The 14,003-nt window shown below is 33.6% G+C and overlaps 1 protein-coding gene across 1 annotated transcript; it reads right to left on the reverse strand.

Moving 5' to 3' along the window:
- Positions 1-636: 636 nt before the first annotated feature.
- Positions 637-5,618, reverse strand: LOC149061257 (protein CIMAP1D-like). The gene is made up of 2 exons (XM_089219628.1): positions 5,262-5,618; positions 637-1,185 (listed from the first exon to the last, which is right to left on the reverse strand). Exons 1-2 carry the CDS (start codon positions 5,616-5,618, stop codon positions 637-639), a joined length of 906 nt encoding a protein of 301 aa, XP_089075754.1.
- Between the last annotated feature and the right edge of the window lie 8,385 nt (positions 5,619-14,003).

Below are 14,003 nucleotides of genomic sequence, written 5' to 3' on the forward strand. Positions count from 1 at the left end.
ATAACTAATCTATTCAAATACATTTTCTGTAAAGATTGTACTACTGAACACAACACTGTGCATGAATTGATTCTTGGAAAAAAAAAAGTGATCCGTTATTCACCTTCAGTGCAATTACCACTATTACCAGGATAAATTATTTTCACAGTGGTATTATGTGTTAGTTATTTATTATCAAATATAAATATTTGTAATTATTATTTGTCACTGATAGGTCTTTAATCAGAAGTGTTTTTGATTTTTGTATTAATGATTCATCATTGAATTCAAATTTAACAAAGGCAGTTTTATAGGCAGTTCAAAATAAAAAACTCAGAAAAATCGAAAATTTCAACTGTCTATACATACAATATAGCTTTAAAAAGTCAAAATATTTTGAATACCTAATATCGATTTTGTCTTAAACTAATTATGTGTAAAAAATCCCGTTTTTTCGTCACTTTTTTGGGGTTTTTCCTGATGCTTTTGAAAACCACTGGAAATGTTTTCTATTATTTAATATAATCAGAAAATAGAGTATTGAATAGTGTCAAATTTCGGTGTATATTTTAGTATTTTATATATAAATATAATTTAAATCGTGTTGTAGCAGTTTTTGATCAATCATGGCGATAAGCGGTCCTCTTCAGACGGCGTTCAACACTTGAAGTGTTGGTTGTCGGCGGTGACGCTGAACGTGGGCACCGTGTCCGGTATTTTTAAGCCAAACGTGAATCTGGTGCAGCATTTAGGTTCTTTGCTGTTATATGCACCTGGGCCCGGCGTCACGGGTGGGCAACCATGGGCGAACCTCTTTCCAATTGTTTTTCCGGTCATGAATCGACCAGGCAGATACAAATCGGGAGGTGGTATCTCGTACTGGCCAGGACCAGGCGTTGGACACACCTTGGGCTGCTTGAACCGCTGTCCAAGCGTTGTTTTCAGCCCACAGTCCCTGCACGACGGCGAGTATGCGTTTGGCGCCGGGCCGCAGAACCGCTCGAGCATCCGTGCGCCAGGCTTTGGCCCTATCCGATGGCCGACATTCGAAAGCCCCGACTTGATACAGTAATCGGCGGGGCTGGGAGTGCAGGCTAATCCGGAGGTAAACGTCCGCAACCCGAATGGGCCACCTAGCACTCTGTAACGACCACTACGGCTCAGTCCGTCCGTGTTATACGCCGGTCCCGGACCGAACTCACGCACCTGAGTAGTAAACCCAAAATAGTTAGTTTTAATATATCCTCCTTTTTTTCCTAAAATTATTCAAATTTATCTTAAGTATTTTTCCGTTGAGATTTGATATACGTTGGCCAATAAGTTATTATCACCGATATTAATAATTTCGTGATACGAGTATCAGAGTATAACCAGTGACCACACTATTGAACGTTTCACTACTATCAGGAGTACATCTTGTGAAAATCTACATCGTAGTTATATTGTCTTTGTAAAATTAACTATGAAATAATAATTTGTATATTTTATCACGTGAAGTATATAAAAATTTCAAAACATTACTGTATCCTGTAACTTACTCAAAAACTAAAATATAAAATACCTATTTTTCCAATTGTAGAACAATAATATGAGTAAAGGGAGAAATATAAACGCCGATGCCGAACTGGATATGCAGTAAAAATGCAAAAATTTAGAGATTGTTACCTAATTTGAAAACTAAAACGATGGTAAAATTTCTATTAATGGAATTTATAATAGCTCTGATTATGCTCTGTTTGATGAAGGAACAAAACCATCGTACGCATCCGTGTATCACACAGCAGTATTGTGGAACAAAGTGTCTCGTGATCATGGATACCAAAATTGTCTTGTTGATGAACAGAGTATATGCTGTACAGTGCTATATGAACTATATTCCAACATTAAGCAATATCAAAGGTTAAATATACTAATTATATTTTTCCAACAATGGGCGCATATTATTAACGACAAACGGCAGAATTTAATCCCGTCTGTATTTTCTACTATAACATGCATTCTTAAATCTAAATGTATCAAAAATATTTAAATTCGTTTTGGAGTTTTTACTTCTTTGAGCATAAGCTCCTAAACTTTTTGAAGTGACATGTTTCAATTTTAATTAAGAATTTTAAAATGTTAATATTTGAAAAAATATATTATTTAAAAATCAAAAAAATCGAATCCCAACATTTTTTCAGAAATATAATTGAAAATTAAGTTAATTAATACGATTGATGGTTAATTTTATTATTCCCTAAATTTCATTGAAATTGTCTATTTAAAACCCAAAGCCTATTAAGAGGACAATGCCAAATTGTAATTTATAGCAAGAAAACAGAGTTTGCGTTGAATGGACTGTAGCTATTAAAATCTGGGGTGGGTCCCGTATACACTTCCTCACAGTGCACCCGGGTAACAATTGATACAATTTTATTTTGTCAATTGGCCAAAGTATACGGACCCTTGGTTGGTGGACTGCGCTTATAGCATCTCCCACCTACTATGCAAGCGAACAAAAACCTAAAAACACCCAAAAATCCACAAACGCCCAAATGTACGCCCAAACCGAAATCCAACCACTAAAAAACGTAATAAAACAAAACGACACAATCAACCATCCCACGGAAACATTGAACAAAACCTCGTACGCAAATATTGATGAAGGAAAATCAACCTCCACCCATACGCATGCAAATAAACATACGATGAGTTATCCAATGATTACCTAAAAAAAACCATACAAGATTTTATTGAAAACATACTCCAAAATATACTAATTATCATAACCTCCATCTTTAACTCAATCACAATCCAACTATTAGGCAACCAAACAAACGCAATAAATAATAATGTCAACAATTAACATGCATGAAATCAAATTTGTTAACTGGAATGCCAAAATCTACAGTAATAGAATTTTTATCAGGCCACAAAATAGATATAGCCTGCATCAACGAAACCCGCCTAAAAAACACGAACTCATTAAAAATTCACGGCTATAATATTTATAGAACTGACAAAGACTCTACTCATTTTTTAGGAGGAGTAGCTATAATAATAAAGAAAAGCATCAAACACCACCAATTAACCATTCCCAAGATAATTTTCCTAACCTAACCTAACCTAACCTAACCTAAAGCCATCGCCATAATTTTATCAACAAATAGACACAAAATAAAAGATATCTCAGCATACAATCCACCTAATAAAAGAATCCAAAGCAAAGACGTATCCAAATTATTTGATGAAAAACCAACCATACTTCTAGGGGACCTCAACTCTAAGCATCAAACCTGGGGCTGTCAGAAAACAAACCCAAATGGAAATAAACTACTCAAGATCTCATCGGAACAACGGATAATAATTTCACCCCCCTCAAAACCAACCTTTTAACGACCCGGAAGACAACCAGACATATTATATATAACTATAATCTCGAATCTCCTTATTTACTTGCACCACCAAGTCCTAGATGAACTAGACTCGGACCATGTCCCAGTCATTTCTACTCTAAACGAACAAACCAAAACTAGCCACAAAACACCAAAACTAATTAATGTCCCCATGATATGAAAAGCCTTCAGATAAAACCTAGACAAAAACCTTAAAAATCAAAAATGGTATCAAAACATAAATTATATCACTAAGAACATCGAGCATATAACCGAATCAATAAAAAATATTAATCACACAAACATAGATAAAACCTAAAAAACCACGTAAAATTGTAATACTAAAAATAATAAAATGTAACAGTATGACAATTTCCTCCCAACATATGCGCAAACCCTTATAAAAGATAAACACAAAGCAATAAAGATATGTCATAGAACCAGAAATGAAGGAGTTAAAAAGAAACTAAACCAGTTAACTAGGAGGGTAAAATGGGAGCTAGATAACTTATGCTATAACTCTCACCACACATATCTTGAAAAAGTTAATCCTAACGACTCAACTCTCTAACTAGCAACAAAAAGAATACTTAAACAACGCTTTCCTATCCCTTCGCTAAAAAACGAAATTGACAAATATGACACTAATGCTGAAAAGTCCGAAGCCGTTTGTCGACTACTTCGAATCATGCTTCACCACAGAAGGTAACACCACACAACAAAACGAAATCTCAGAAAAAGCAACAAATAGAGCCGAATAAAATATTAGCATCACCCCAAAATCCCCTAGTGAAATAAGATAAATTATTTCTAAATTAGCAAACATGAAAAGTCCCGGTCATGACCAAATAACAAATAAAATCCTTAAAAACCTAACTCCCAAAGCGTTATCAAACTTAGCCTCTCAATTTAACTCAACCATACGTATAGCCACTTTTCCCTCCACATGGAAACACGCAATAATAGTTCCCATCCACAAATTTGGTAATCCAGCCAACTCTCACAGTTACAGACCTATCAGCCTCTTACCAACACTATCCAAACTATATGAAAGGATCCTACTGAAAAGGATAAACTCCTGACTATACGTCATAATCCCCAAACATCAGTTTGGCTTCAAAACACAACATTCTACATGCCACCAGATACTAGGCATTTCGGAAACAATAGTACACGGGTTTGAAAACAAAAAATACACAACTGAGCCCGTCACTACAACCTAGGAAAAAAACAATAAACAGACGTCTACAATCTCGACTCCCTTAGGAAATCCTCCTAATAGATAGCGAAGAGTCATCATTAGAAGACCCATAGAAGAATACACACTCATACCATATATAACTACAATTTACTCAACTGTATCAATGTAAAAAATGCATGTATCTAGTACTAGTATAATTTAATCCATTGTTAAAAATTAATTACTTGTAATACCATAATTTGTGCTGAAACATTTTATGATCATAATAAATAAAAAAAAAATTAAAAAATCTGGTTATTTCTATTGATAATCGTGGTTTTTATTTTTTGTTAACTAGATCAAATCATTTTTTTTCTTTGAATTTATTAAATTTTTTTATTTTTAAATTTTCAAAAAATAAATCAAAAACAAGTGAATTAAATTATTGATTTTTTAAAAACGTTTTAATATATATAATTTTATCTTAAATAAACCGTAGATATATTCTGGTGTTTTTATAAAAATCCCAAGAAACGTTAGGTTTACCTCATTCAAAACTACTTTTGCTAATAATGTTATGCGTGGGGCTTTCTACCAAACATTACACGGGTTTCATTTGTCTATGTAGCATCCAGTTAATATTATTATGCCATGTATAGATTTTTATATTATTTATTTTATCATTTATCTAGCTGAAATGGGAAGGAGTATATATATATATCACTTACGTTTTTGGATTTCTTTCCCGGCATTGAGTACGCGGGATTCTTTTCGATCGACGGATCGGTGGCTCGTGGTCCGATTGTGGTCTTCACACAGTAAGCCGCCGGCCCCGGACTTCTGGCTCCTGAATTGGTGTAATCGAGAATTTTCTTGTCCATGATATGCCCATCGTCTGTACGGGGTTCTAAATAGCAGCCCATCATCCGGACACTCTTGAGGGGTTTCGCGCCATCCATACAATCCAGAACATTATGATCCACGGCATATTCAGTAATCTTACAGCATTCCGCGCCGATCGGGTCATTACTCCCAGGAATCTCGAATCTGGCGATGGGGTCGCAACCCATTATCTTCCGGCCCATGATGTCAGTCGTGTGTTAACTTGCGTTCTTGAACTGGCTGTGTAAGTTAATTTTGTGTTTGGTAGCTTATGTGAACGTATGTTTGTAATGTATTAAAATATAATACCCATCATAATTGTTTGCGTACAAATGTGTGTGTTAGGTTAATACAATCGTCGCTAGGTGATAAGACACTGAAGATTTATTTACATTCATAAATAATAAAAAAATAATGGTGAAATATGTACATTATCTACCTACCATTATTAATAGGGCACGTGTAACAAGACTTTGAGACTAACAAGAGATACGATTGAAGTGATTTTAATTGTGTATGAAAAGAAATTTGTGAAAAAAGATAAATTGGACCTGTACCTAACCTATTAGCAAATCCTATTTTCTCGCTACAATGTACCATGCATGTATAGTATTATCTTAAATATATTCATCAATCATGTATTAGATCTCTATACTTTGTCAAGAAATTTAAAATAATTCCCTCAAATACTTTTAAACATACTTCACTTTATACATTATAATACACGTAATTCAAAAAAAAATATTTATATATATAATATTACGCTTTTAATACTGAATAATATTATAGTTTTTGGTTGAAAAGATACAATGGTAGTTAACTAATTATAGAATATAGAATATAAATATTGTGTGATATCATAATATAGCTATGTAGTAAATTTTTAACTACAGCGCGGTGCCTGTGCCTGAAATAGTATTCAGCCGCATACATCAGTAAAATTGTTAATTATTTTGTTTTCAAAATTTAAATCCGTCAACCCCACGCTCCAAGCGGTTTGTGTGACCTATTTTACTTGTTTATTCGTATCATCAACAGATCTTTTAACCTAACTTTGAAAAATAACTTGCTCAGATACATAGAACATGAATAATAGGTACCTAATTAATTACTGTTACAGATTAAGTTAGCTGCTCATTTGAATGTAATGCTCTTGTTTACACTTAACTGCCCTTTGTGGGGGGAAGGAGGGGAATATGTTAGCATTATGTGTCGATAGAACATCTTTTAAAATTATATTTGCACATGCATATCTATTGTCTAAGTTATTCTTTGTTCAGGTTGATTGCCATTGAATTAAGCACACTAATTATACGCTCAATACAAGTATTCGCATTCCAAAGAGATAAATTTCGATTTTTAAGTCGAAAATATAATTCAACTAATTAAGTTAAGCCATCATGCATTAATCCTATATACTTGGTTGAAACATTAATTAAAATTGAGTATATTATTATTATTTCTAGATTGTAACGTACCAATAAAGTAAAGTTATGCACAACCTCAACTGAACCCAAAATTATTTTTAATCCTATGTACTTGGCCTTTTATCTTAAGTCTCTTTGGCATTAATTTGTTTATTTCAAAAAATTTTTGTGTACCTACTGCAAAATAATTGTAAGTACCAAACCACTTTTAACGTTCGTGAGCTTTAGGAAATTCACCTGATCTTAAATTATATACCTATTTTCCCAATTATCAACAGTTTTTCTTTTAGTGATAAATCACATAAACTTATTTGACTAATAATTTTCATGGGACTCATAATATAATTTATACATACAGTTTTTCAATAAAAGGTTGAAAATGTTTTATTCCTTGTACTTATTTTAGGGTTTCAGACACCGTGAACTCAAATCTATGATTTCTACAATGTCAAACAATAATATTACAATCTATTATACAATTATATTACAATCTTTATAAATTAATACCTGCAACTCCTACGATTCTTCCCAACGTATTTGAAGTACCGCCGCAACAAATGCCGCGAAGTTGTGTTTTAAATAATCATGAGTAAAGCTTTATTTCGATAAATTATTTATGATGTAAAAAAAAATTTTTAACTTCTTCATCAAAAGCTATTACAGCCTTCAGATAATTAATTAGCATTTTTGTATGACTTTAATTAGTAGACTCGCCCACAATAATACAGTTCAATTTTGTTTGCGACGATTTGGCTAAACAACTTTTTTCTCATTTCTAAGATTATATGGTCAATTATATTAGCACAAGTTTTGTTTGTATTAAAGAATATGTAGTTCATTAATTTGATACAAGCTATAAGAGATGTCTATAAAAGGAGTGTGGTTCATTGTTATGAAATATGCCATTCTAAATGTTGTTAGTATTGTTTTCATTAATATATTAATATTAAACATTTTTAAATTTAGTTTAGCATCAGTGGCGGATTTACGGGGGGGGGGGGGGGGGTCCATGGGGTCTGGACCCCCCCCCCCCCCCAGACACTGATGTATACATATATAATTATATAATTACATAGGTAGGTAACGCATACACAGAGTATACCGTATAACATAATAATAAATATATATATTTCAAATATAAGTAGGTTGATTATTAAAACTCTACTACAATAAATAATAATAATAATAATATAGTATAATATTTTACAACAATTCTATTTTAATAGTTTTGATAAAATCGCCCGTCGTAGCGTTAATTCCCGATATTCTTTTGTATTGCTATAGTGAGCTTATCTGCGTATTTTTCCATTATAGAGGACAATATTATTATAACACTAGTTTTGTTATTTTATACCTACTATTAAAATGTATCGATTAGTTGACCGCCGACAATTGACACTAACACTGACACACTGTAATAACGAAATAGCCGATTTACAAAAATCATAAGTGAGTACGAACTTATTTTCCAATAAAATGTCGTCGAAAAACCAAACATCCATTAAAATTTTTTTTTTTAAACCTATTCAAACGTCAAATGTTAACCATTTAGAAAATGTATCAACTAAAAGACCATTTTCACCTAATGATGTTACTGATATTAGTGCAAAAAAATCTATGCATGATTTAGCAACTTCGTCTTCGTCCTTAACTCATAATAATTATGATATCAGTTTATTCTGCAACAAAATACTTTCTCAAAATGAAATTTATGATATATTGAATAAAGTCTGGACACCGGAAATAAATTATAAATTCCCGATAACATCAATTACTTCTGGAAAAGACCAAAATGTAAGAAATCTTAAATTTCAATATTCGTGGTTAGTGCGATTTCCTTGGTTGTCATTCAGGAATACAAGGTGGTGCATTTTGTAAATTTTGTGTAGCGTTTTCGAAATCTCATGGTGGACACAATTCTCAATTGTTAGGTAGTCTTGTGTTAAAAAAATTTAATAACTGGAAACACGCGGTGGAAATATTTACCAAACACTCAACTCTAGAATATCACCAAAAATGTTTTCTTGATGCTACTAATTTTTCAAACGTTTTAAAAAATCCAACAATGTCTATTGAACAGCAATTAGATAGGTACCGGGAGGGTTAAACAGATCACAGAAAACAGAAACAAAATGAAACCAATAATTGAAGCTATTATTTTATGTGGCCGTCAGAACATTTCTCATCGTGATGGCGGTCGTTTAGTTCTTACTTAATCTGACAGGGCTTGAAACCGTTTTCAAAACCGATTTCAGAAACCGGTATAAACCGTTTTAAAACCGAAACCGAAACCGGAAAATATTGGATACCGGTATTAAAGGCAAAACCGAAACCGGAAAAAATTAGATACCGGTATTAAAGTCAAAACCGAAACCGGAAAAAAATTAGATACCGGTATTCAAAATCGAAACCGAAACCGAAATTATTTCAATCGGTTTCAAGCCCTGAAATCTGAAGACAATGACTTAAAAAATAATGAAGGAAACTTTCGAGAAATTCTTCGTTATAGAGCTCAAGGAGATTTAAATTTGAAAATGTATTTAGAAAGTGATGGTACAATTAAATATACGAGTAAAACAAGTCAAAATTCTATTATTGAAGCCTGTAATTCAGTTTTACTCAAAAACATTGTAGCACGTGTAAATGATGCAAAATGTTTCTCAATACTCGCTGACGAAACAGCCGTGTCAGATTTGTTGATTTAAATAAGCTTGTGCTTTGTGAAGAGTTTTTACAATTTGTACCAGCACATGATACAACAGGAAAAGGTTTAGCAAATTTAATATTAGAAAGTCTTAAGCAATTCGGTGTAGAGCTTAAATTCCTTCGTGGCCAAGGTTATGACGGTGCTGCGTCAATGTCGGGAATCTATAACGGCGTTCAATCTCACAAAAGAAAAATATATCCTTCTGCGATGTATGTTCATTGCTCTGCGCATATTTTAAATCTTGTTGTCTCCAAATCATGTGGTGTGCGACCAATCATGAATTGTTTAAGCTTAATTGGCGAAGTTCGAGATTTCTTCCTACATCCCAAACGAAAAAATGTTTTATCACAGAAAATTTTAGATTCTTCTAATGACACAACAAAAAAAACACTTAAACGTAGTTGTGCAACGACGCAGTCTTTACAGAACTAGGCAAAACCGAAAGAAGATTAGATTTTATTTTGTAAATTTTTGAATTTTAGATTAAATTTTTTATATTATAATATAACACATTTGTTTTTATAAAAATAAAAATAATACTTTTGAAATACATATTATTTTTTAGGACCCCCCCCCCCCACAAAAATTTTGAAAATCCGCCACTGTTTAGCATGACTCCTAATTTACTATTCTGTATTATGCATTCTATTTTTAAGTGTACTTGTGTATTCTTATGTTTCGCAATTTTGTTCTTAGAATTAATTGTTATCTTCTAAAATTATCCTCAACTGTAATTGTTTTTCCCTCAGTCCTTTCTTTTGATATGTGAACCTATTGTACTTTCACTAAATTTAAATTGTATTTGTTACAACTTTTACACGCCATCATTTTCTGATGTATCTAGAATCAAGGGTAATTTAATTTAAAAATTATCTAAGGTTTCGTGTACGAAATTTCTGATCGTCAATGTTACCTACTGAGCTTTTCAGAAATTCAAGTCCCGTTTGCAGGAAATAGTTTAAACCTTTAACAATATAGGTAATAGGTATATTTTTATTACAAATACTTTAAACCTAGATACTGTTATATAATATACGCAGTTTTGTGGTTGTGACTCAAGGCGGTACACAATCCTCGGAAATTCATCACTCACGACGCAGAACAATATCCCCAATATCATAATATATAGGTACATCGACGATATTCGAATGAGGAACATTGACATGAGCGTATAAATACAATTATTCGTATATTCATATATATATATATATATATATATATATATGTTACCGTCAATGATGTAAATTAGTTAATAACGTAAATGCCTAGCCAATATTATAAATTCCTAACATTAGTAGTCGATATTGTCAATGCCTAGGAATTAACTGACAACATAGGCAAGGTTGTAAAATTTAAATATTTTGTTAACACATTTAGAACTATGACTAGGAACTTACTTTAATGTCTAATACTGATAGGCAATGTTGATAATTATGTTTAACGAAATATTTTAATTAGGTCAGAAATGTAAAAATACAAGATAAATTATACATAATTAATAATTATTTATTTTCACAATCTCCAGCAGCCTCACGAACCGTAATTTCTTTTACTCCGGCAGTCGCGATTGTTTTTTCATAATTCAATATATTTTCAGGACACGGAACGAGTTGTGCTCTAGTGAACCTATTTTTTAGCATGCCATACTCCGTACCTACATAGTAATTTATTTTAATATTGTTATTAATTTATTTTAACAATTAATTTTTATTGTACTTACATAATTTATACATATCAGCTTCATATGAAACAATGACCGCCAAAAGATTAAGGGGTGAGCTACGTGCTCTATCCACGTCAGGTATAAGTACTCTTACAGTAATTCCTACTTGAAGTTCTGTTAACTTAGTATTAGAATACTTCATCATTTTTTGTGCTTGCTTTTAAAGGTTAGTTATGGCCCTTTGTCTATGATTATTAATTTGATCTTTGTTCGAATCTAAGATATTACAAAAATCTAAAAATGTAAAAAGGATTAGATTTATCAGCTTTATCGTACGTACTTATTATATCTAGATAAATCGATTTTACAACGCAAGAATATTTTATATTTTTGTCAATTATGCCTGAAAAATCCCGGAGTTATTGTCATTACCTAGGAGATATTTCTAATTGCATCATTGACTGATTATAATAGACATTAACGATATTTACTAGTTAATATCGTGTACTGCCTAATTTGATCGGAAATATCGTTATTGACTAGTCATTAACATTAATTCCTTAATTTACGTCTTTGCCGGTAACATATATATGCTTACCAATATGTGTACTATTATGTTCGGACCTCAGAAGAAGATCGTGACCAGTGAAAAGACGGTATACTGACGTTCCAAGAATTAAAATTTTTAATTTAGCTCTTTTTGCCTTTTACAACACCAATATTATATTTTATAAGAACCTTTTAGTGAGATTTTATCTGACAAGTTTTGTGTTGCTCAGAAAACATTTCTTTGAACGCTATTTTACGCTTTGGTCAAATAAAATCAATATTGACGAAATAATATAAATATTTTTACTCATACTCATATTATATGCTATATTATATGCTACGTTCACAACAATATGTGAGATTAATAAGAATTTAATTCACTTTTCTAATCAAGCATTTTAAACATTTTATTGAGTACAAAATAAAAAATGCGGGTAAGTCATGGATGTCACTCTACTGTACAGTAAGTTACAATAGTGGGTACTGTAATGGATGGAATTAAATTTGAATCCAATGATATTATATCATTGTATATGAAAAACGATTCTGAGCGAAGACAGTTTATCTGTCTAGGATATATTATAGATTATTAAAAATTTTCAAATCTTAGATTTAAAAAGAAAAATGTTTATGAATTTCTAGCTTAAAATAATTTGCGAATTTTCATACGTAAAATGTTGTCAAAATTCAAACTTTGAATGCTTGTAAAAAAAAATTGTGACTATGAATTTATTTTATTTTCAACTGCTATTTGTTACGGAATAAACTAACAACTAAAAAGGTCTTTATCAAGACCAACAAAGACAATTGAACAAAACAATGCGTTCTGACAGGTAAAAACGACACCTAGTAAAGGGAAACGGTAAAGCAACGGTGTGGTTTTCATCTGACAGAACGAATAAACGCTGACCAATGAGCAACTGACTAGATTGTCGAAAAGGGTATAAATACCGGACGCTTTTGACAATCTAGTCAGTCTTTTTCAAACCTTCAAACCGTCTACAAGTTGTTCAAAACAAGAATTTCGACGGAATAGGATCCGGACCACAACCCAGAACGCTGCCCAACGAGAGACTCGTACCACCTTTTTTTTTTTTTTTTTGAACCGATCGACAGGGGCGGACTGTTAGCTTGCGCGACACACTACTTGCCCCTGCCGACCATCGTTTATTATAAACTCACAACTTAAATCGTACCAGAGGAGGGCCAATCTCCCTCTCTCTGATACTTACATCGAGTATGTACAGCACGTGCAGGGCTCTATCCCCACTAGTTGCTCTTCGAGCCACATTATATACTTAACTAACTATAAGTTTCTTGCAGCTGCCTGTATTGCCCGTTCGTCGGCTTCCTTCCTCGACAGTACTGAAGTGATATAGTTGACCACTGCATCCCATTTTTTCCGCTTCTCTAGCATCCCATCAAGCAAGCTCTCCGGGGTGACAACACGTCCAAGCTTCACCTCCAGCTCGCGTCTCAGCCTCCACCACCTGTCGCAGTCAATTAAAGTGTGTTCTACATCGTCTTGTGCGTGGCCGCAGTACATGCACACGGCATCATCGCGTCTCTTGTATTTGAGTAAGTATGTGTTGAAGCAACCGTGACCCGTTAAGAATTGGGTCAAGTGATACTTGATGGAGCCCCACCTCCTATAAATCCATGGTTGGATGTTGGGTATCAGTCGATGCGTCCAACGCCCATTGACTGCTCCATCCCATTCTTGCTGCCATTTACCTATCGTCCGGGCTCTGGCCTCTTGTTTGGCGTTTTCTGGAGTGGCACCGGTTTTAATAGCCGTCTCGATCTCCGCCCTTTCTGCAGCCAGGAGGTGGATCGGTATTGTGCCGGACACCACCATTATGGCATCTGAGGACACAGTGCAGTAAGCGCTCGCTACTCGCAGAGCCATTTTCCTCTGGGGCGAGGACAGTTTAGCCTTATACTTCACGTGGCGTAGTGCACTGTGCCATATGGGTGCCGCGTACAACAGCTGTGACTGTACCACTGTGGATAGCCGTTTCCTCTTTTCTGCAGACGGGCCTCCGACATTAGGCATCAGTCGTGTCAGCGCCGAAACTGTGTTCATCGCCTTGTCACTGGCCGTCTCTACATGCTTCCCAAATCCTAAAACTGAGCTCAGTTGAACGCCCAGATATCCAATGTTGCCGCTCAGTGCTATTTCCACACCGTTGATACTGAATTTTGGCTTGTCGTAACCTCGCTTGGTCGTCAACATGACCGC

This window comes from Diuraphis noxia, unplaced genomic scaffold (genome assembly GCF_037042655.1).
Source record: "Diuraphis noxia isolate RWA-SAM2 unplaced genomic scaffold, SU_Dnox_SAM2 contig0001, whole genome shotgun sequence".
NCBI lineage: Eukaryota > Metazoa > Arthropoda > Insecta > Hemiptera > Aphididae > Diuraphis > Diuraphis noxia.

What these genes read in the sequence shown, in the direction of transcription:
- LOC149061257 (XM_089219628.1), bottom strand. Translation starts at nt 5,618, where the DNA reads ATGGGCCGGAAGATAATGGGTTGCGACCCCATCGCCAGATTCGAGATT. An exon ending in CGGGAAAGAAATCCAAAAAC is followed by an intron (nt 1,186 to 5,261) that starts GTAAGTGATATA and finishes TTTACTACTCAG; the next exon opens with GTGCGTGAGTTCGGTCCGGG.